General features: G+C 44.2%; 1 protein-coding gene across 4 annotated transcripts in view; it reads left to right on the top strand.

Annotated features, from left to right (window-relative positions):
• Positions 1-14,162: 14,162 nt before the first annotated feature.
• NIN (ninein) overlaps positions 14,163-24,263 on the top strand; it is a 93,573-nt gene continuing 83,472 nt past the window's right edge. For 3 of the 4 annotated variants that reach the window (XM_069486876.1, XM_069486858.1, XM_069486867.1), the window contains exons 1-3: positions 14,163-14,324; positions 14,761-14,813; positions 22,839-23,039. In XM_069486876.1, the coding sequence (XP_069342977.1) occupies positions 22,860-23,039 (180 nt within the window). In that variant the 5' untranslated portion in view covers positions 14,163-14,324; positions 14,761-14,813; positions 22,839-22,859. Of the gene's footprint in view, positions 14,325-14,760; positions 14,814-22,838; positions 23,040-24,263 lie in introns of those variants that run through there. The other variant, XM_069486848.1, reaches the window with a different exon arrangement.

The raw sequence follows: 24,263 nt of genomic DNA, 5'->3' as shown, positions 1-24,263 counted from the left end.
GCTCACCAACCAGGAAGTGTATGGAGTGAGCAGCAGTGAGTCTGTCCTTTCCAGTAACTGTTTGGTCATTGACATATCTTGCTCCCAGCCAGTTCCCTAGCAACCCAGGGTTAAGCTCCTACACCTCAAGCTATAGCCTTCACTTCGTTGTTTTTAGTTACTATAGCTTTTAGTATGTCTACCAGTCAGCTAGACTGGATTTATCTGTGGTAACAAAAATAACAAAACTTCAGCAGCTAAAATGATAATGTTTATTTCCTGTCCATGCCACCAAGTCCATTGTGGGAGGGACAAGAAGGTCCTACTTACCGTAGTCCCGGAGAAACAAGGCTGACAAAGGCTTCATCTCAGTATGCTTCCCTGAGGGGAAAAATGGCAAACCACATGTTGCCTCTTTTTTTTTTTTTTTTTCTTTGAGACAGAGTCTTACTCTGTTGCCCGGGCTAGAGTGAGTGCTGTGGTGTCAGCCTGGCTCACAGCAACTCAAACTCCTGGGCTTAAGCGATCCTACTGCCTCAGCCTCCCAAGTAGCTGGGACTACAGGCAAGTGCCATCATGCCCGGCTAATTTTTTCTATATGTTTTTAGTTGTCCAGCTAATTTCTTTCTATTTTTTCAGTAGAGACGGGATATCACTCTTGCTCAGGCTGGTCTCAAACTCCTGAGCTCAAACAATTTGTCCACCTTGGCCTCCCAGAGTGCTAGGATTACAGGCATGAGCCACCACGCCCAGCCCTACATGTTGCCTCTTAAAGCTTTTGCCTGGAAATATCCCATCATGCTGTTCCTAGTTCATTGGTCCAAGCAAGTTCCATGGCCAGGGCTTAAAAAGAGAGAACATGTACAATCTTCCTGCCAGGAAATGTCCCAAATACTTAGCAACAATAATATAGGCCACTGAAGGAAAGAATTGAATGAAAATTATCAGAAAACCCACTAAAGGCAGTTTAAACAAGTAAGGGGTTATTTTCTCACACAAGAAGAAGATTGGAGATGGATCAAGGTCCAAGTTTGGTAAATTTAGCAGTTCAAAGACGTCTTCAGGGACACACTTGATTTCCATCTTTCTTCTTTGCTATCCCTAAGATGTCGGCAATATCTCCCTTCGTGGTTACAAGATGGCTGCAGCAGCGTCAGACATCACATGCAGACCAGCAACATCCAGAGAAGACTAGTGGTGTTTCCTGCCATTAGTCTTGTGTTGTTGAGTCTTTCCCAGAACCCCCAGCTTGCTTCCCCTTGGGTCCCACTGGCCAGAATTAAATCATATGTCCATGACCTAGCTAGTCACTGGCAGAAGGAATAAGACTACCATCCAGGATGAGAAAAAGCCTGTTTTCCCTTTGTACAAACAATTTTGGTTTCTGTGAGAAATACGGCCCTGAACATAAGCAATCAGGTAAATGTAATCTAGTCTCCCCAACTATGGTAAGGTCCTTTATTAAGAGTGCAAATAAAGAGGGACCACAAAGTCCCTTCTTGAAAAGCTTTTATTTGTGCTTATGTAATTATTCACAGTGGAATAAATATGGAGAAATAAAGCAGGCAAAACAGGCATTTAATAGGGAAGGATCATTTACCGAAGGGTCAGGGAAACAAGAAACTACTTTGGATTGATATTATATCTGTCTGAAAAGAGTTGACCAAAAGAATTCACCACTCCCTGCTTTGACCCCCCATTATTGCCTAAACCTTCTTCATCATTTCACCCGCTACACTTTATTGCCTTTATCTATGTACCCTTCTGTCTCCACCTGCAAGACTGTAAGCTCCTCGAAAATATAGTCTGCTTTATCTTTTTATGACTGTGCATGGTAAGAACAGTTAATGGCTAAAATCAATTGATCACTCACGGTGACCCAGAGCCCTAAGTTCTAAATGAATTAACTCTTGTATTCTTCACAACATCCTGTGAGGCACATATTCTTTTTTTTTATTATTATTCTTATTTCAGCATATTGTGGGGGTACAAAAGTTTAGGTTACGTATATTGCCCTTGCCCCCCACCCAGAGTCAGAGCTTCAAGCGTGTCCATCCCCCAGACAGTGCACATTGCACTCATTATGTATGTATACACCCATCCCCTCCCCACCCACATCTGCCCGACACCCGATCAATTTTATTTCTAAATGTGCTCTTAGGTGATGATCAGTGAAACCAATGTGATGGTGAGTACATGTGGTGCTTATTTTTCCATTCTTGGGATACTTCACTTAGTAGAATGGGTTCCAACTCTATCCGGAAAAATATAAGAGGTGCTATATCATCATTGTTTTTTATAGCTGAGTAGTACTCCATGGTACACATATACCACATTTTATTAATCCACTCATGTATTGATGGGCACTTGGGCTGTTTCCACATCTTTGAAATTGTGAATTGTGCTGCTATAAACATTCGGGTGCAGATATCTTTGTTATAGAATGTCTTTTGTTCTTTTGGGTAGATGCCCAATAATGGGATTGCTGGATCAAATGGTAGGTCTACTTGTATCTGTTTAAGGTATCTCCCAATTGCTTTCCACAGAGGTTGCACTAGTTTGTAGTCCCATCAGCAGTGTATGAGTGTTCCTGTCTCTCCGCATCCATGCTAACATTTGTTGTTATGGGACTTTTTGATGAAGGCCATTCTCACTGGAGTTAAGTGATATCTCATTGTGGTTTTGATTTGCATTTCCCTGATGATTAGAGATGTTGAGCATTTTTTCATATGTTTGTTGGCCGTTTTTCTGTCTTCTTTTGAAAAATTTCTGTTCATGTCCTTTGCCCCATGTGTTCTTAATATATAAGTTTTTAGGCTGGGCACGGTGGCTCATGCCTGTAATCCTAGCACTCTGGGAAGCCGAGGCGGGTGGATCACTCAAGGTCAGGAGTTCGAGACCAGCCTGAGCAAGAGCGAGACCCCGTCTCTACTAAAAATAGAAAGAAATTATATGGACAACTAAAATATATATAGAAAAAATTAGCTGGGTATGGTGGCGCATGCCTGTAGTCCCAGCTACTCGGGAGGCTGAGGCAGTAGGATTGCTTGAGCCCAGGAGTTTGAGGTTGCTGTGAGCTAGGCTGATGCCACGGCACTCACTCTAGCCAGGGCAACAAAGCGACACTCTGTCTCAAAAAAAAAAAAAAAAAAAAAAGAGTTTTTAAGTGAAGAGATGGAGGGTCAAAATTTAAGTCACTTGACCAAGTGTACACAACTATTAAGTGGGAAAGTTGGATTTCAAATGAAGGCAGCCTAAGTGGGTTACGCTTAGCACATTTGCCTAACAAATGGGGTGAACCTGGGATGCTTTAATATACAATATGAAGAAGAGAGAAAACAGATCTAAAGAACAAGTGACATTATCTTTCATTTACACGTAGAATCTTAAATCAGGTATGATAGAGTTAACATTCCATGAGGGTAGAGATCATGTATGTTTCACTTGTTCGGTATGATAGCTCCAGCTCCTAGTACAGTTCCTAGCGCACAGTTCGTATTCCTGGAGGTGGGGAAGGGAGGGAGGGAGGAAGGGAAGGAGGGAGGGAAGGAAGAGATTGAATGAGTAAACACAACTACTGCCTTCCTTCTCTTGCTCTCTGTTTTTTCTGTCTTCTCTGTCTCCATTATTTCCATGCATACCTTTGCTTCGGAGACCTACATCTTATTTAGGACAGGAAGAAGTGTTAGAGTTTCCAAGTATTAAGGGTTCTCAAAGATAATAATTTTTTCTTTCTTTTTTTTTTTTTTTTTAGCGACTAGGGTCTCACTCTGTCCCCCTAGGCTGGAGTGCAGTGGTGCGATCACAGCTCACTGTAGCTTTAAACTCCTGGGCTCAAGTGATCCTCCTGCCTCATCCTCCTGAAAACCTGGGCTACAGGCACATGCCACCATGCCTGGCTAATTTTTAAAAATTTTTTTAGAGATAAGGTGGTCTCTCTGTTTCCCAGACTTCTCTTCAACTCCTGGCCTTAAACATTCCCCTGCCCCCACCTCAGGCTCCTAAGCACCTGGAAGTACAGGCCTAAGGCACCTGGCAAAGAGAAGAATTTAAATGTAACATTGTTACAGAGTACTAAGACCTCTCAGCTGCCCTATAATTCTTTGGTGTTTGAAACAATGTATCTTGTATAAAGTAGACTTTTTCTCAAACTGAAACATTTTTTAAGAATTTGGGGCAACAGAACAAAAAAACCCAAAGAGACCCTGTCTATTAAAAAAGTAAATAAACAAACAAGAATTTCGACTTGTGCCGGGTGCGGTAGCTCACACCTATAATCCCAGCACTCTGGGAGGCTGACACAAGGATGGCTTCAGGCCAGGAGTTCCAGACCAGCCTAAGCAAGAGTGAGACCCTCGTCCCTACAAAACATAGAAAAATTAGCCAGGCATGGTGGCACACGCCTATAGTCCTAGATACTTGGGAGGCTGAGGCAGGAGGATGGCTTGAGTCCAGGAGTTTGAGGTTGCAATGATCTATGATGATGCCTCTGCGCTGCACTCTAGCCTGGGCAATAGTGAGACTCCATCTAAAAAAAAAACAAAAAGAATTGGATTTGTGCTTTTTCGTCTAATTGTGCACTGCTAAAATGTCAACACAATGCAGAGATGCCAGTTCCTACGTGGGCATATTGATTTTTTTTTTTTTAAATCAATACAGGGTCATAAGCAAATGACAGCAATAATTAAGGGCCAGGAAATGGCCACTGTCAGTTAATGGGACTACTACTCCAATAGCCCCTCTACAAAAAGCTGGTTACATTAGACAGATAATAGGCTGTGAACACTGAAAGCACTATTTTTGTCTTGCTTTCAGCAGCATTGTCATAGGACTTTGCTTTCACAGATTGCTCCAAACAGCTGTATAGATTTAACATATCAGTTCTAATCTTTAGACCATATAGACTCTCCACTTTAGTCTTAGTCAGCAGAGTAAAATCATGGTTGAAACTGAAGCATTGCATTTTTGTCATTGGTGAATTTTAAGTGTTCTTATTCCTAAAGGGTGCCTAAGTTTTCTGTTGTTGATTTTGTCATTTTGATTCCCATCTAAAGAGCTAATTTTGAAAAGTATCTCTTTGCTCTAACCTTGAACAGAACTTTACAAATATCTGAATATCCTGAAATTTTTTGTTTGTTTTTCATTCTCTGATTACTTTCAGATTCCATTCAAATTTTTTTGAGTTGGTGGGGATTTTTTTTCAGGTGGCTCCTAGTTCAACATATCCAAAAAATGAACTAACTGACTTTTCTGTAGTCTGACCTTCCTCTCCTGGTTTCTCTCTCTTGGTTGATGGCACCGTCATCCATTCTGATCCAACCCAACACCTCAGCCACTTTTGACCTCTCACATTTTTGCCACCTATATCCAATTAGTTGCCAAGTCAGATCATTTGATCTCTAGAGCCATCGTTTCTGTTCATTCCCATGTCAAGGACCTTAAGTCAGTCTCTCATCATCCCCTCCTGGAGTATTGCAATGACCCTCAATCTGGCTTCTTCTCTTTATTTCTTATCCTTCTTTTACATTTCCATTCAATTATTTTCCTGAAAGAGAGATTTATCATATTTCTCCCCTGCTCAAAAACCTACAGTGGCTCACTATTGCTAATTTTTTAAAATTCAAACTCTTTGATGACATTCAAGACTCTTCTCTGGTTAGTCCCAACCCACTTCAGCAGCCTCATGCCCTACCACTCCCCACTATTACCTTCATTCTTCTTTCCTATATGGATTTTCCCCAGACTTATCATGATATTTCTCAACTCCATCTGTCTGGCAAAATCCAAATTATCTTTCAAGGCCTCTCTCAAATGCCCTTGCCTTTTACGGAATCTTCCTTGGCCTCCAGGCAGAATTCGTCACTCCTTTCTGTGCTTTCTGAACTTTGTTCATGTTCATATTATGCCCCTTGTCAGCTTCCCAGAAGCAGACCCTGAGAGGAGGATTTGTAGGGAAGAGTTTTGTTAAGGAAATGCTCCCAGAAGAGACAAGTAAATGAATGAGGGAAGTAAGACAGGGAAGGGAAAGAGATGAAGCAAGGGTGAGAATTTGGTCAAAGTCCCATGGGAGTAGCGTAGCTCAATTCCATAGGGAAACTCCAGACATTAATTTACGTCCTTCTGTAAGGCAAGGGAGCTGGGCTTGCTTTCTCCCACACTGAGCAGTCACGAGCTAGGGATTAAGCTGCCAAGCACTTTCTGCTCTGTGCATCTGTGCACAGTGACCCAAGGGCAGCCACCAAAGGATAGTCATAGGTGCAGGCCAATGGCAGCAAAAGTGCATCTGAGCTGATGGAGGAGACACCCAAATGGTAAACGGGATCCCAGAGCATCTGGGAGGAGGGAGACAATGTCAGCTACGCTCCTAGTATAGTCTGCCTTGTGTCCTCCTAATCATGAACAGTTATCCCCTCCCCCCAGCCAGTGCATCGTGAACTGTTTGTGGGCAAAGGCCACTTCTTAGGCATCCTTGCGGTCCCTACAGCAAGCAGGCTATCACTTTGCACCTCGTGAGTGCTTAAATAGCAGTTATTGATTCAAACTGACTACTCCTTATACAACATTTTGCTGCTACTAATCATTTTGCTGATTTTTTTTTTCATAGCTGGTTTTTAGCTCAGTAATAAAAGACATGACTTCTGGAGTTTCAAAACCTCAAAACTTCAACTTTTTACCTCGCACTTTTCTTCCTGGGGCAACAACTTGCTCAGCACATCTCTTCCTCAATTCCAAGACAGGCTGCTTGCTCTGTTCAGTCAAGAATGCCAACCCAAGAAACATTTTTGAAAGATCACAGTCAACGTCATTGCCAAAAGAAGACATTCTTGGCACACAAAGAGCCTGGTTCAATATGAGATACCAGATGGTGATTTCAACTTCAGCTAAATTCCTGCTGAAGAGTGTTTGAACTGCAGATGAGAAAAGCTTCTATGACAAATTTCCAAGTGTTAGAAGCTTCAGAGGAAAATGGCAAGTGCTGATACACTCCCCACTGCACCACAACCGACCACATGCACACTTACCATAGAACTACTGCCTGCATCTGATAGCTAAGATTTCCACACAGATGCCTTTGCTTTTTAAGAAGACTATAAACCTTGATTTGACTCTTACTAATTTCAAAGTCTATTAACTGAGTCCATTGAAAGCAAATACTATTTGACTAATATGCTATGCTTTTTCAAAGAGTGTGCCCCCTTAGCATCAAAAATAACCCTCTCCCCTCTATGAATAACTCCACCATTAAGCTGATTTATAATCAGCGTGTCTCCCCTCCCTAAATACCTCCAGATTGCAGGAGATACATGTGAAGCATAAATTGATGGTGCTCTGCCCAGGTGCCCTTGGTTCCGTTTGACTGGTTCTGGGCACCCATGCCCCAGCTTCAATGTGCTTTGTTTTCATAACGATTAGCTCCTGCAATTATCTTCAGAAGATTTCCCTTGGACTACTGGAGTTTCACCATTTGCATGGAGAATTGGACGTGCCCAGGAGTTTACTGTTATCCTGAGGTGCCAACGGCCAATGACTTACACCAGTAAGTGCAGGAGATTGAAAGCCAAGCTCCCCTCACTCAAGTCAGAGCAAATTCTCAAGTGTAATTTATGCTCCAGAGCTCCACTCAGCATTAGGCTGAGGCTGGGATTTTGCCCAAAATAACACCTTTGCTTGGCTTCTTCCCTCCTTTCTCTGTCTTGCTCCTCACTAGCAACATCCACCCTTACAGGGTTTTCCTGTCACATATCTTTAATTCAACTCTTGCATCCAAATCCTCATCTCAGGGGTGGCTTCTGAAAATGACCTAAGAGATTCTGGGCCATAGAAACATTCAAGGAGTATCATGCTAATGGAGAAAAGAGAATTTTTTTCTAGAGCAAGGAATATATGCATACCTACTTATCAACCAAGGTCTCAGAAGAAAATAGTGGACAAACTCAAAGTAGGCATTTGAAGAATAGTTAATAATAAAGGGACTGTTTATAATAATAATAATAAAGGCACTCGGTGCAGAGGAACAAGGATAGTGCCTGTCTGGAAGCTGGTAACAGGGGTTGCCATGGCCAACCCTAAGCCTCATTGGCCAGAGGAGGGTGCGACTTGGAGACCTGGTGATTGAGTTGTGTAGAGAGGGCTGAGTGACAGGAGCTGTGATCTTAAAGGCTGTGGCAGCCTGCAGAGACCCTACAGGGAACAAACTAAGTAAATAAACATCTCGACCTCATGCTCTACCTCCCCTCCAGTCTTTTTTTTTCAATGATCCCATCAGCTGAGTCTAATGGGACACCAAAGCTTGAGGGAGCCTGTTAGTGTAGTACATCTAGGTGGGCCTCTTAGGGCATGGAGCAGGTGGAGAAGAGCAGAGAAAGGATGTGAAGGGACAGTCATAAGCTGTCCAGCACACCTACCTACCTGTCTTCAAACACACACACATTCTCTCTCTCTCTCTCTCTCTCTCTCTCTCATTCTTGATTTTGACCTATGACCAGATACACATAAATAGGCACTACTTTCCTCTCTACTGATCTTGTTTCCTTCTATTTTATTTGCACTTTGAGGGACCCAGAGATAGGCTGCACAATGTGGGAGAAGAGAAGCTCCATGATCAAGAATCAGACAAAATACATTTTTATTAAAGTCTGAGTATGGCATCTGGGTATGGCAGCCCCAATACTTCAGCCTCTGAGACATTTTATGTAGACTGAAATATGGCTCACAGAGCCCACTGCCATAACATTTATCACCACTTTGACCTCAGTATTTTGGTGCAATGAGGTCTAAACTATATCCTTAGAGAATCATACTTATTTGCTCACAACTAAAAACAAAATGCAAATCAAACAATCTTTATGTTGCTTTTTGTAATGCCATAGCTAATTGCTGTCTCATCAGTCCAGGTGCAAAAATGCCCTCATTATTCAGCTCACTCCCCAATGTTCTCATTACTGGAAGCAATGCTCTCTTCCTGTTGCTCTCATTTTCTGTTTTTGAAATGGTCATTTTTCCTGCATTTTGGCTTTGGCTGGATTCAGAACATAAGGCACTACACAATGCGCAGAGTGGAAGAAGCAAGGTCATTCAGTTATTTCAAGACCTTTGAGATTAATCATGGGAAACAGCATGGGTCCTGCGGATGCTGGCAGGAGCTGGTGCGGGTGGGATGGAGGGTGGAAGATGGAGAAGGACCCCTCCCACGCGGCCCTGGAGGACAGGCAAGGCCCAGCAGCCACTGCCTTGGTGGCCTCCAACCCTCTCTCTGCCGGGTACCCCACAGACACTGACACCGCTGAGTGGAAAACAGGTGGGGAGCGCTTTAATGAGTGGCCTATTGGGTAGTCATTTCTAAGTATTAAAATAGTATATATTGGCCCATTTTCTTCTGAAATTTTATTTTTAAAAATACATGTGAGGGGCCAAAGGGCTTAGAGGATGGTGATTTTTTAAAAAATATTTTTCAACACCGTGCTTCATTCCATAGCAGCTGTTTGTGTCAGCCATGAACCCTCTCGGGAGGTGAGCACCGGTGGAAAGCAGCCCAGGCCTAGGGATGTGATATCAAACCTGGGTTCCTTTTAACAGTAATGGAATTGGGTGGAAGAATTCAGAATCCTCTTCCTGTTCTAACACTGCGCTTATATGGCAGCCATTGGCTCCCTGTGGCTAGTCTGAATTGAGATGTGCTACAAGCACACACCAGGTTTCAGAGACTTAGTATGAAAACAAATGTAAAATATGGAACCAATAGTTTTTATATTGATTACGTGTTGAAATGATAACATTTTTGAGTATATTGGGTTAAATAAAATCTAAAAATTAATTTTATGTGTTTGTTTTCACTTAAAAAATGTAGCTACTAGAAAATTTTGAATTGGACATGTGGCTCACATTGTATTTCTACTGGACAGAACTGTTTTAAAATATATGTTTCTGGCTTCTCATTTCTTTTTTGTGTACATCAAATTCTAGAAAATGCAAAGTAGACTTGCTTGGGAAACAAATGTTACATCATTTTCCCTTCAAAGGTCTTTTTAAAAATGTAAAGATTTCGTATCATTTTGGTTAAGTGTTTAACAGTGTGTGAGGGGAAGGAACACCAATGTTTCTTAAACTGAAATTTCATTTCCTTCTCCTTTGAATGAAGCTGTACTGGCAGTCTTTTGGCATTTATATACTTTAAAACAGTAGAACATTTCCAGAATTCAGCTGCGTGAAAAGGGATAGTTCCAAAAGCGAGGATCAGCCCCATCCCTACCCTATGCACACACACACACACACCATCCCTTCTCCGTGTGAGTGCCGAATATTTGGAAAGTATCTAAATGCTCAGCCCGTGAGATCCAAAAGACACATGTGCAATAACCACTTCCTGCTGTGCCGTAAGTGCTGGGCCAAATGATGAGCAGTGGACAGAGACTGGGCATCCGACATGCCTCAGGACTGACGATCAAACAGAAAGAGCAGCAGAGAGAAGACCCAGAAGTTCAGGTGCACAGAGTTGAGGGAGGGTAGGGTGCCTGTGGATATCGAGGACACATACATTTGCATTGATCAGGTAGGGCCTTGAATGTCAGGAAAAATATCTAGAACCTGATACAAAGAAGGTAATGGTCAGAATGACCTGCTGGAAGCCACATTTGGGGGAAACCATTGCTCTCTTCTCTGCCATACTATAGTATGTGTACGTCCCCCAGCTGGAGGACCTGATTAGAATCCACTGCCACCTAACATCATTCCTTACTCTCTCATGTGTGCATAGTTTTGCTTCCCCAAGGGAGAATGATACGTTCCTCAATCAGGGCTGGGAACCTGGCCTTGAGGCCACATGTGGCCTTCTGGATCCTTGAGTGCAGTATTAAAAGGATTTGTTCTGTGAAGTTTAGATTCGGTCGAGTGGCCACCCTGGGGGATCTGGAGGGATCTGGAGGGCCACATGTGGCCTTGAGGCTGCAGGTTCCCCTGAACATCTTATGACTTTCAGGATAGTACTGGGCACAGAGTAGGCACTCAATGCTTACTTAAAAAAATAAATTGTGCTGAATCCCATTTTCCTCTTCTTTCACATACTTCATGAGGAAATGTTAAGAGAGAATCCTAACTTCTATTGAGAGTCCCCAGAGGCAATAGTGTAAATGAGTTTGCCTTCTGTCCCTTTCCCCTCCCTTTTCTGTGCTTTTCTCGTTTCTTCCTGGGTTCTTAACCACGAACATTTTGCTGCTTAAACTCTTAGCCCTTGACTTGCATGTCTGGAACCCAAATTTCCCCGTTCATCCTTTCACCATCAATCTTCCTTAGGGCCTTGGGGAGAGTGTGATGTCCTTTCTTTCACCCAGACAGTCCCTGGGCGAGACTGTAACTGCTTTAACCATTTGGTCTTACAGGTTCTACAACTTACCTAAAAATTATTCTGGTGAGTTCAGATGGTCAGAGAAAACAGGAAAGACGTCTATCAAAGAAGTTTAGAAGGAGCTAGGAGTTGCTACGTGAGTGACAGGCTATTTGGCTATTCTGTGAATAGGAAATAACTTATACTCAACTGTGACTTGGGACCGGGTAGACTGAGTCTGGTTAGAGCTGTAGGCTTTCCTTGAACAGCAAAAAAAAAAAAGTAACTCTTCAGATCCCAGGAAATTTACAAAGGCTGAATTCATAATTCATATTCGCTCTCTTTTATTTTGTTGTCCTCCACAAATTACTTCAGGAAGAAACAAAGGTTAACTTTCTCTTCCCTTCCCTGGATTATTCTTCAGTTAACTTTTTAGGGCTTGTAACCATCTAAGAAAGCCAGGTCACTACTACGAAATGTAGCAGAAAATGTCCCGTACAAATACTTCAAGGATCCTGGGCCCTTAAACAAAGTTCTTTGTAAAGTGAGAGTTAAAATCAGAGACAGATAAACTGCAACAGATAAGAATGAAATCTGGTTTGTAAAGGGTATTGACTCTGGGTAAACATTTACATTTCTTTTCGTTTTTCCTTATATTGTCTGCATTACAGAATTGGAGGTTGGCTGCTATATCTGCTGTTATTTTTTGTTTAATAGAGAAAAGGTCAAGTGATAGTTCCTAAGGGAAGTCCCTGCTTTTTTCCAGTGACTCTAGTCAGGACTAAGACTAACGATTTGCCCAATTACAGGCACATTGTGTTGAAGAAATAATCTTTCGTGGTAGGCTTGTTCTCGCCAGCCCACGCCGCCCAGTCACCATGCTCCACGCTTTTCCCTCCTTTGTAGCCAGGCTGGAAGTGATCCCAGTTCCCAGTCCCTGCACTAACTCCACCCCATTCACTCCTCTCAAGAAAGCATGTCTTGTGTTTTTCAAATTACACAACCCCCAGCAATTCCGATCTTCCTCCACAAGGAGTGAATGCCACCTGTGATATCCCCTGGCCCCCCAAAATCACTGCTTTAAAGCTAATGAGCAATCTCACCCTTGATTCTTGTGGGTTAAAAATGGATGCTTGGAGAAATAACCAGTAGATTGAGGCTCCCATGGCAGAGATTAGATGAAACAAGGAAGACACCTCTTCATTTTTACCTTCCAAGACAGTTGGCTGTTTTAGTGTCCAGTGAACATTATTCTTTTATCTATAAGATGACACCTATGTAAGTATTCTGGTAACAGGTTAGCCATCCTCTTAATGATTCTGTGTGTGTGTTGTACAATTATTACTGGACTGACAACCGTGTGCACAGTATATGAGTGTGTGTGTACTTATCCAAGAGTGTTAAAAAAGGTGAGAGGTGCATGAACTTCTCCTCTTTCCTATTCTCCAGGCACACTGTGTTGAAGGAACAGAGCTTGGGTTTTAAAATAAGACTGGTTTGCTTTAAATTTTTAATTTTTTTTTAGATAATTGTATATTCACACGAAATTGTAAGAAATAATAGAAAGATCCCCTCTAGACACTTCACCAGTTTTTTTCTCAATGATACATTTTGCATAACTGTAGTGCTACATCACAACCAGGAAACTGACATTAATGAAGGCCAAAGCCTTATTAGAATTTCACCAGTTTTACACGCTCTCGATTGTGTGTATTTAGTTATATGCAATTTTGCCACATACATGTTCTGCTTTTGAATCTTAGCTCTGACGAGTCCATGCTGTGTGATCCTGAGCAAGGCCTTTGACTTCTGGGAGATTGTTTCCTCATTTGCCAATGGGTGTAGATCTGCCTCCTAAGGGTGGTGTGAGGATTAGGGAAGATAATTTCTGTCATTTCCAGCACACTGGATTCTCAGTGAATGCTAGTTTCCTTCTTGTCTACTGGCTGTTCTCTCAGTAGCAGGGGACCTATCTCCAGTTTCTTGCTAAAATAACCAGACTTGTGAGTTGTAAGACATCAGGCGGATCCTTCTTCAGGGGCAACCCCGGGCCCCGAAGCTGCCATCGCCTCTAGGCCTGGACTTGGGATCCTGTTTGACTGCATTGAGATCACAAGTAGAGGGATGGCGAGTAAGAAAGCGGAGACTTTGGGGGAGCTGTGGAGTAAGGGTAGGAGGAGGCAGTAAATACCGAGCAACCGTTGGCCCGAGAACCACCAACTCCAAGGAGTTTCCGTCCTGGCTTGTGACCGAGGGTTGGTTGTACCCTCGGAAGGCTGCGCAGGGGGCAGGAGCCTACGAAGACGTGGTGGGCAGGTGCGGAAGCCGGTCTAGACCCGGTAGAAGGGTCGCACCAGCTCCAGAGGGTTCAAAGTCAAGTGTAGAGCCTTCCCGCCTACAGGACTTCCCCTCCTAGGACTGCCAATGGGCACCCGACGGCTGGGAACCCCGGGGCCGCCTGGGAGCAAAAGAGGCACCTGAATCCGCATCTTAAGGTCCCGCAGGCTGGAGGCGGGGGCCTCTCCTCTGCGCGGGGACCTTGCGGGCGAGAGATCCAGGGTGCGGGGTTCGTGCGGGCGCATTTGGAAGGAAAGGGAGGCGGACAGGCAGGGGGCCGAGGGGTGGACGCGCCAGTCCCCGCCCGGCAGCGACCTCGGGGCGCAGATCTCCTACACCCGCACCCCGAGCCCTTGCGTTTCCAAGTTCAAATCTCCGAGCAGGGGCTCGGTGGGGAGGGCGCATCCGCTAGGGCCCAGGCGGCGCCTCCCGCTCCTCCCTCCGCTACCGGAGCCGCGCGGGCCGCAGAGGAGGAGCCGCGCCCGGGCCGGCGTCGCCCTGACTCCTCCTCCCCGCGCGGGCCCGTCCCTTCCTCCCCGGCGTCCAAAGCTCCGGGTGGCCGCGGCCGAGCCGGGAGCCGAGCGCGCTGGGCGCGGCCGTCCCGCAGCCGCCGCCGCCGCCGAGCGGGGGAGTGCGCCAGCGGCCATGGTTCCCGCGACGGCGCCGGACGCCTGAGCCACGGGACGCTGTAAGTGAGCCCAACCCTGGGGCCCCCGACCCGCGGCCTGGGGGTGGCCGGGGAGGACTAGGCACGGGGACGCGCCGGGGCTTCCCCTTCCGGGCCGGGGGCCGGGGCTAGTGCAATCCCCGTGGGCAGGGAGGAAGCGGTGGCTCGGTGGCCAATCCAGGCCGGGTCGCTCCCGGGGACTAGGCGGGGAGGGGGCGGTTTGGAGGCGGGGAGGCGAGGCGGGGCGGGCCCCGGGGGCGCGGAGGATGCGCGCTGCAGCCCGCGGCCCCCGAGAGCTGCGCTTTTGTAAGAGCTGGCCCCTTACATATGGAAATGACGCTCGCGCGGATCCCCATTCGCGTCCTTTTGAAGGACGCCCGCCCGGAACCGCGGCGCCGGCTGCGAAGTATTGTCCCGCTTCTCCAGCCCTAACAAAGCGTCCTCCTTCGCTTCGCAGAGCACCGGAGGCGGGCGGCCGGCTGTGCTGGCGCTCCGAGAGGCCGACAGAAGGTAGGCGAGGGCGGCGGGGGCCCAGGGAGCTGCTGCCTGGTGACACAATGGGGTGTCTGAGGTTTCTGGTGGTGGCGATGGGCAGGCGGGTCGGAGACGCATCGCAGGTTGCAGGGACCTGGGCGGCGCGCCCGCCCTCCGGCCGCACCTCCGCCTCCCCGCCCGGCGGCGCCGCGGGCTCCGGGCACCTCCGCCACTCCGGGGGCCCCAGCCGGCAGCCCCGAGCTGAAAGCTGCTACTGTATGTTGGTCCAGGAGCGAACTTGAGTCGCAGAGTGAGCAGAAAAGGTGGTGGTTCTGTTGGCTTGTGCCACCCAGACAGCCTTGTGATTGATCAGCGGAAGAGAAAGCTGCGTGGGGAAACCCGAGGTGTCAGCGTGGGCTGAGTAGCAAGAGCTGCTTGAAGCCCGTAAAGTGTGTGGGATCAGCGCGTGTGGACAGACTTTCCCAGTGCGACTGCTGAGAATGGGGGAAGAGCAAAATGACAGTCGGTTATTGCCTAAAAGCCCTGATCTCCAGACCAGCGGAATGGAAGTGTGGAGGGTTGGGGAAGGAAGGTTCCAGGAGCTGGGCTTCTAAAGTTGCCAAACTGGCCCCTGATAAAAGGACACCGTTGATGGAAACAATCCCGCTTAAAGCCTTTTCTGTGGAATTACAAGAGATAGAGACAGGAAAAGGTGTTTTTCCTAGCCCCAGCCCTGACAACCCAGGGTTAAGGTACAAATAAAATGGGAGCTGGTACCATATATCATGTTTCTAGACACCTAGGATATTATGAGATCTGCTTTCTTCACTTGTCTGGGACCGATCCTCTCCCGGTGTTCAGGAATTGCTGAGATGAGCTTGCCATACAACTCAACTCCTGAATTTATGAAATCGAAACAGATTTCATAGGTGTCTTTTGTGACAGCCATGGTAGCTTTGGAGGATAAGAGTCCTGATAAAGTCCATCTTGGCACATGAGCTGAGCTGGGACCATCAGTGGCCTCTCAGCTAGGTCCCTTACATACCGCAACACAGATTTACATCAGCTGACATGCTTCCTAAGGCTTGGCAATCTACAAGGAAATGTATTGTTCTGTCAGCTTACTTTTACCTTGAGTCTTCTCTGGAGATGAGCATATTATGTAGGTGGCTGACCTGGAATATTGGTAGATCTTGCTCTGGAGTTGAAGGGAGCTGTGAAAATTCCCACAGTGTGTGCAAGAGTAACATGACAGGCTGGCTGGAAAAAAAAAAATGAGTTTGTGTATTGTGGTCTCCAGCTGTCGACAGTGTCCTCAGGGAGGTGATGTGAACTGCCAAGGAGTTTGTTCGCAGATTTGGTTACTTTCACCTGTTTTCTCCTGTGTCTTTAGAGGGAAGCATTTTGGCCCACAGTGTAGATAAAGGGTAGGACTTACGAACCATTGCAAAGGGTTTGGACTTCAGCAAAGACACTGCCAACACAGGAAAAGGCTTTACAGGGGGCAACAGAGAGGAAGCCATCATAGCACAATTTTTGCATTAAAATGTCAAGGATCAGTCATTTTAATAGGCACTCGCTCAGAATGGTGTGGGTTTCTTTTTTCTTATTCCTTTTTCATTTTAGATATGTAATGACCTTAATATCAAAAGATGTTAACTGTCACAGAGGGGAAGAATAGGGCTCCAATGAATTCTGAACAGCCAATCTTAATTTAATAGGCAGTATTCTTATCTTGAGTCAAATGTTCAAATAAATTGTTTTAAATGTCACTGCAAATGACCTTCTAAACTAACATTTCCCCAGTCTTGATGCTTCCATTTTATGTTGATATTGAAAATACATTGTGTCAGTTTTACGTTGATAAAGGGTTGGCAAGTTTAGCCAGAGCACTTTAGAGGGATTCAAACAGCAGAAAGCCTTTTCAGGAGGTTTATTTTTATAGATGCCAATTCATTTGTAAGCCAATAAATAACGTGGTTTGAATTCTGGCTATTGAACTTGCATCTGTTGGGGAGGGGCTTATGGAGAGACTTAATGAAGCTTGCAAAAAGATATTTTTATCCTATTTACAAATAAAATAGAATTTTGAAAAGATTATGGGATTAGGACACTTTACTGCAATTTATATCAGCAATTAACCATTTATTGAAGCTTTTGGATAGAAAAATTATAAAGCATCAATACCCTAATGCTCACTTAAAAAAAAGTTGAGACAATATTGTTTATAGATATGAGAAGAGCAGCTCTTTACTTATACCCCAGGGAACTGCATTCATATCTTCAGGCATCCTAAGTTAATTTGAGTAAATATGGCTTAAGAAGTGAAAGCTGTTGTAAGGTTTCTCTTTTAAGAAAAAGTAACATTGTTACAAGCTTTCTCTTTTAAGAAAATGTAACATTGTTACAAGCTTTCTTTTAAGAAAAAGTAACAAACATGCAGCTCTGTTTTCTGCTTCTATAATTTTACTTAGTAATTGATTACAGGCTATGGAATGTGCATTGTGCTAGGCTAATGGTTTTTTTTTTTTCCCTCCAGCTACCCTGAGTTAACTACTTGATTGGGTAATCTACCTGCTATTAGGTGTAACAAAAGCCTGGGTTTGCTATATCCCAGGACAGTAAAATACTAAAGCTTGTTTACATTTTAGAATAAATATTAGTAGGCTACCCTTAGTTAAATTAAATTTTATAGTGTAGTCAGCAAAGGTTGATATTTTCTTTCAAATTTATTTAATATGACTTTTTTCCTGTGCAATGGCATTTAAGATTTTATGTTATATTTTTGATCCACAGTTTTATTTACAGCGATACTGTTGTGCTTTTGGTATGCAGCCAGAGTGAGGTGCTATCTGAGCAGAGAGGAGGTATCTGACAATAATCAGTTTGCTGCTGAGCAGTGATGGTTTTTGGCAGGAGTACTCTTCATATAAACTCCTAAATAGCAGCAACTGCTTTTTCTGTTGAGCTTTTGCTAAACTTGAATTTATTCTTGTCACTCTTTTTGTACTGAAATTAGTCCAAAATGGTAAGCCTGGAATTTTTTGCAGCAGATTAAAGTATTTGCAGAAAAGAAAAAGAAACACTTTCATTTGATCATTGACATTATTAGGCTCCGAGTTGCCAGACGTGGAAAGCTAAAGGCATTGAATGGAAAGCTTTGCCAAAGCAGGGTTTGTTGGTCTTCATCCTTTCGGCTCCAGAGTAACTAAATGAGTCACTTGGCGGTCACTGCCTGGTCTGTGAACCCCCAGCAGCTATGTCTGAACACAGGTCCGAAAGTATCTATTACGATGCCCTCTCGAGGAAAGCGATGTGGCGAGAGGGGCATCAGACATTCTGAGGAGCTGTTCAGCTGCTGGACCATCTGGAAGGGAAATAAATGGCCTGGGGCTCTGGCATTGTGCTTGTTTGTTATTTGGTTTTCATTTGCCAGACTTTGTCCCCTTTTCACTCCCTCCAAGCCAGAACAGACGTCCCCTTTGGCTGGGGTGCCATTCTTACAAGTTCCTTTCTGTTCCTTGGTTGGACACTGGAAAGTACATAAATTCACATATCCTCTTCATTATTCTAGCCGCACCTCCATCATTTCTTTTACAGTCTCACTTGGCACTGTGATTTCATCAGCTGGGGTAATGGACATCCCTATCAGGGTCTGCAGCATTTTGGCAGCCTTGTTTTGAGTAATTTGGAAGGAAAATGCTCCAAGTAATTCTCATTATGGGTGGTTATTGGGTGGTAAATGTTTTGATTAATGGCTCTGTGCATCTGCCCCTTATTTAACCATCCCTGGTTAGAACTCCAAAATATTGCCCACACTGGCCTTTTCATTCCAAAGGAGTCGTAAAGCCTTCTAACAATTTGGGAAGGGAGATGGTGAGGCCCAGGCTTATGGCAGCCTTCATAAAACTAGAATTGTTCTTTCTAGTTTGAAGGAGGATTTATCACTCAAAACCCAACTTTTTAAATCTCTGAGTAAGATTCCTACCACTCATGGGTACCAGTTGGGGTTTAACTCTGGAAAGCATTGGATTGCACAGATTAGTAATTTAACAATTATCAATCCCTGGGCAACACCTGTTGTTGAAGGTATGGGACTCTTCATGATCATTTTCATATAAAAAATTATTTCTTCCATTCTCTGAATCCCAAAGGTGCTTTAGAAACAAAGAGAATGTTTATTCTATCTGTGTATCCCTAGTGCCTTGTAGGCTATAATTATTCAATAAATGGATCAAGGGAATTAGGGGGAAAGGAACCCCACCTCTCCCAATTCCAATTTGGAAAAGTTTGTGGCCATGGAGTATTCCTTTGGTAGCTTCTGATACTCAGTGCTGTTCAGCTGACTAACACATAAAGGTGGAGCCAAGTGGTTTGCCAATGGTGTCATCTCAGTGGTCCCATTCATCTGTTCTGTGTGCATGTGTAGGATTGAGACAGTATAATTTAGAGTCATGCTAGAGTTCAAATCTTGACTCACCCCCATATTAAAAATGCTTAATTTTTCCAAGCCCAAATTTCTACATCTCAAATGGGAAAATGATAATATCTACTTCAAATAATTAGGAACACTAAATGAGATGATATGCGTAATATGTTTAATATAGGCTGGACTCATAGTTAAATGCTCAGAAGTTAAAAAAAAAATCATTTCTTCTGAATTCCCAACTACACTTCATCCTTTTTGCCTTTATTTGACATTAAATTTATCTGTCATCTGCCTCTAAAAGTCAAGGAAGCTCTGACATTACTTGCTGCCATTGTCATTTAGTAATATAATGATGTTTATGTACATAGTACATTCCCTGCCCATTCTTGCTCTCTGTTCTGTGGCATTCTCCTGCTTTATTTCTTTGAAGGTAGATCTATGGCTGATCAGCTTGTTTAAGCTACCCCCTCTTCAGTTCACCCCTCCTTTGTAAACCGCAGGTATTCTCTTGGTGGTTTTCTCAATTCCCTTCTTGTATTAACTTTCTCTGGGATTAGCCAGTCTCACTTGCTTGTCACATTTAACCCTCAGAGCCACCCTTCCAGATGGGCATTGTTTTTCTCATTCTATAATCAAGGGCACTGAGAAAGTGTTTTCGTACACATTCTCCTCCAAAGTTTCATCCTATAACAAAAACTTGCAGATGAAGTTTGTGAATCCATTGACTTAATTCCTAGCCCATTGAAGTAAGCTTCAGATAGCTCTACACAGTGCAGTTCGGCAGTTGGTGTTGGTTTTCTACTTCTGTTGATTATTTCTGAGACTGAAGATGCCTTTGAGAAATGGCAGGGTGGGAGAAGTAACAGTGTGTACGTAGAAGAAATAGGCACTTCATGATTTTCAGATGCTCTTTTCTGTAGCCCTCATTTGGGGTAAGTTTCCTCTCAAAAATATCCACATACTAAGTCCATGGTATTTACTGAGTCCCAATGTGAAGAACAGACTGACTGTACTATGCATTTGGGGGAAAATATGTGTGTGTGTGTGTGTGTGTGTGTGTGTGTATATATGTGTGTGTGTGTATATATATATATATATATATATATATATATATATAAAAGGCGTGGTGGATTGTACCCTTAAAGAAATTTCTGCCAAGTAGGGAGAAAAAAAAAATTCCTGCACATGAAATTACTGATGAACATTTGGGGAATAATATTAACCAGCAAAAATGCATTCTGTGCCAGATGAGTACTGACAGCTTGTCACCCTGTGTAACATCTCCTGCATGTTTCAGTATGAGCATTTGTTCCACAGGGCTGGGGCTTCCTCCCCCCCACCCTACAGTCAAAAGAATGTTTTTCTAAGCCCAGTGTCTGGAGAAGGAGGGAGATAAAGAGAATTTTAAAAAGGAAAACTGCTATAAAATGAAAGAGATTTGATTTAGTGAAAATCCAGTGACCTCCCAAAGGGTGGGGCATAAGAGTTTATCCAATTCAAAGCAGCAGATAAGATCAGGAATTCTCAGTACGTTGTTTTATTTCTCTCTTCTGTTGGTTTAGATGGGCAGATCCCCTTCCATTAAAACTAATCTTTAAAAAAGGGAAGTCTTAGAATGCTTTTGCTTTTGCGTTTTTAAACGTATATGCAAAACCGAGCAAAAGCAGAGTAGTCTGGCATTTTATGAATTTGGTCAGAGTATCGTCCAGGGGACCATGAAAGTCAGAGTGAGACTGAGAGCTGTGGCAACACTGAAAATCCCAGAGCACCTGGGGGATTCTCAGCAGATCTTAGTTGACAATTAACTGGTCAGCTCTAAGTGAATCTCATTAGCCAACCCTTAGCCTTGTCTAAATTCTTAGCTCTTGTGGCTTTGCATAACACCTTGGTGTTTCTTCATTGATGCTTTGATGTTTATATAGCACTTTCGACTTATTTTGACAACATTTACATAGTGATTAGTTAACCCAACAGACCAACCCTGGGAAGACAGCCAGAGCCAGCAAGCAGTACCTTAGTAATAGAAAAACTGATAATTAGGAGACCTGTCCAAGCCCAGGAGCCTGGACCAAAACTGTCCCCTGATAAAAATTGAGCTGTGTGGCAGAGCTGTTTACATTCATCTTCTGAGTCCACTTAGTTCTGCTGAAACCCTTGGGAAGATTGTGGCTGTGTTCTAGCTTGTCCTATGTTGAACAGCTGTCTATGGAAAGGAGGCGATTACACTCTAGAGCAGCACTGATTTGTTCTAGAGAGCCTTTTATTTTCAGTTCTGGCCATGTTCAACATCTTTGCTTGCGTATTTCCCATGTTGTAGTGATCTGCTTTGTGGAATATCATCTCTAAGTTAGAGAGTTTTTCCTAACTTGCCTTATTAGTTAGAGGTGCTTGGTTAGTGAAAGGTGCTACTTTTTATAGCCAAGGGGCTAGTTCTGAGAGCTTTGTTCCAGATGGCTGAGGTCATGGTCTCAAGGGTATGTTGCATTTGGCCTCCATTGCATCATGGTAAAAGTACATTCAGATGTGCAGGCTCCAGGCTTTCATTGGAAGATCCAGCACAATAAAGATGAATTATCATGCAAGGGAAAAAACCTAGATTTTGTTGTTAAAGTTCAAGGTATCTGGAATTTTATGATGTGTATTTTTAGCAAAAATGACTCTGAGAGTTATTGATGACTCCAAGTTTTGCCTGACCCTAAGGAATGTGGCGAAATGGAAAGCCTGGGGTATGGGTAGGTCAGAGAGATGGAAGACAGGTTAACCAGGCATAAAGAGATAAGATGCTATAGATAGTGGAGGCGCCCTGAGATGCTGTATGATTCATATAAGTCAGTCTGTGGCTCTTTGAAACCTCACCGTCTGAAAAGTTGGAGTATTGTTTTCCCCTTTGTCTAGGCAACTAAGCATTATCTAAAACTCCCTGGGACTAAAGTGAGCTTCAGGGAATACTCTTCCTGTCACACTTCATCTAATTGCACCAACGGAGTTAATTGAGTTGCTTTTTGAGGAGCTCAGCATAAAAGGCATTTGGTCTCTTGTAAACAAGGAGGTGGTTTTGTAGCAGATGAGTTCATCCACTGCTTCTTGCTGTAGTTTCTGGTCTACTGTGGGAGGCATCTAGGCTGGACAAAGTAGAACTAACCAGCTTGGCCACGCTGGCAGATTGCAACATCTGGACAGGCGGTCTAGAGCTTGCTGACTTGCCTGCGTCTTTGGCACTAACGATTAGTTCTTTTGAATGGTCTTGCTGTCAAAAGTGGCTTTTCACCTTCTTTACGTCCTGGGTCAGAAGAGCCAATAGAGAACTGCTGTCAGCTTTGAGTGTGACAATCTGGCCATCCGCCCAGGGACCAGGCAGGGGAGGAGGGTATCTTCCTGCCTTCGCGACCCCCTCATTCTGGTAACGTTACCCCCAGTGTAGTGGACCGTGTGGGTGCATGTGGGAGCTCCGCTGGCCAGGGCTGGGCTGGGTGGAGACCCATGGTCCTGCCGTGGGTGTACCAGAAACAGAGTGTTACATAAAGACCATTCCCAAGGGGCTGGTGGGGTGCGAGGGAGCTGAGGGTGCCGGGGGTGACCACGGTAGGCTTTAAGGGGCTGCCACAACCTGTCCTTGTCTCTGTCCTGCACAGGTGAGCACTGTGGGCTATGGGATGGATGAGGTGGAGCAGGACCAGCATGAGGCCCGACTCAAGGAGCTGTTTGACAGTTTTGACACGACGGGCACCGGGTCTCTGGGGCAGGAGGAACTCACTGAGCTTTGCCACGTGTTGAGCCTGGAGGAGGTGGCCCCAGTGCTGCAACAGACGCTACTTCAGGACCACCTGGGCAGGGTAAGGTCTGGGGAGAACACGGTCTGTGGGAAGTGGGATGCGGTTTCTGTCGGGGTGCTGGAGGTGGGGCAGACCATGCATGTTGCAACTTCTTTCTAGCATTCTGGCTGTTAGCCTGATAAAAAGAAGGATGCAGCGGGTGTGACGTAACAGTACAGTTTGCTCAGGGGATGAGGTCCTGCTTTAATTTGTGCTCTGGAATTCAGGTGTTCACTGAGCATCTTAGATAAAGAGAGAAAAGGAGTAACGAGAGGATGTTTTCCAACATTTGTCTTGTTCTTTGTGGATTATTTTATTCACTCCACATTCATCATTTGGACAGAAAGGAGGAGGGTGAGGTTTCCATTGAAGAGAAGGAAACTGCAGTAAGAAAACTGCCATTCACAGGAAGAGCAGATTTCTGTTTTGACTTTTACTCCCAATAAAGCTATTTCTTGTGTGGATTGTTTCTGGGTGAAGTATTAATTAAACCTTCCACCCGGGAAATCAGACAGGAGGGTAAGCCAATACAGTGCAGGTTCATTTAAAACCCAGCATGACTTGCTTCCAGCAGGGGTGTGTGTATGTGTGTGCCAATGTTAGCTTCTATGTGTGACCACAAATAGTCGTGTTTGTCCCATAGATCAAGCCACAGACATGAGAAAGAGGAGAGAAGGGGTCTTTTTCTTGTTGATGGTGGGAAGAACATTAGATCTGTCATGACCTGAGATCGCCTTCAATTCTCATAATTAATAGCATCATTTATATGGCTTTGAGTTGAGTTTCTTGCTGTTGGTTGTTGGAATGGTTGAGAGGGAAAAAATGAACAATACTTTTTGAGTTCTGTTGCTCTCATTGCTGACACTGTAGACAGTGGTTTTTATCACGTGGTGTACATTGAGGAAGCAGTCATGAAGCTTAACTTTATGCTAGCTTCGGAAACTTCCTTTTATTCATTCCATTCTCACTGTCGTTTAGCTGACAAGATGGCTAAGTGATACAGTACCATGTATTGGCTTTCTGTTACCTGAGACAGACAGGAGTAGCGATCATCCTGAAATTAATGTACAAAAGATAATATTCTCAGGGGCTTGGCAACATGAATGTGGTGTTAAACAGGCTCACACTTAAAAAACAAGCGTTCTTTGCAAAAACCGGGGCCATTCTTGGCCACTTTTGAAGGGATTAGCTGCTTGTGAATACATGTGGTACCAAAAAAATGCTAAAAATCTTGCTTAAAATATC

The sequence above is a fragment of the Eulemur rufifrons genome, chromosome 2 (assembly GCF_041146395.1).
Source record: "Eulemur rufifrons isolate Redbay chromosome 2, OSU_ERuf_1, whole genome shotgun sequence".
In the NCBI taxonomy this organism is placed as follows: domain Eukaryota; kingdom Metazoa; phylum Chordata; class Mammalia; order Primates; family Lemuridae; genus Eulemur; species Eulemur rufifrons.
This window is presented reverse-complemented; position numbering and strand designations above follow the sequence as displayed.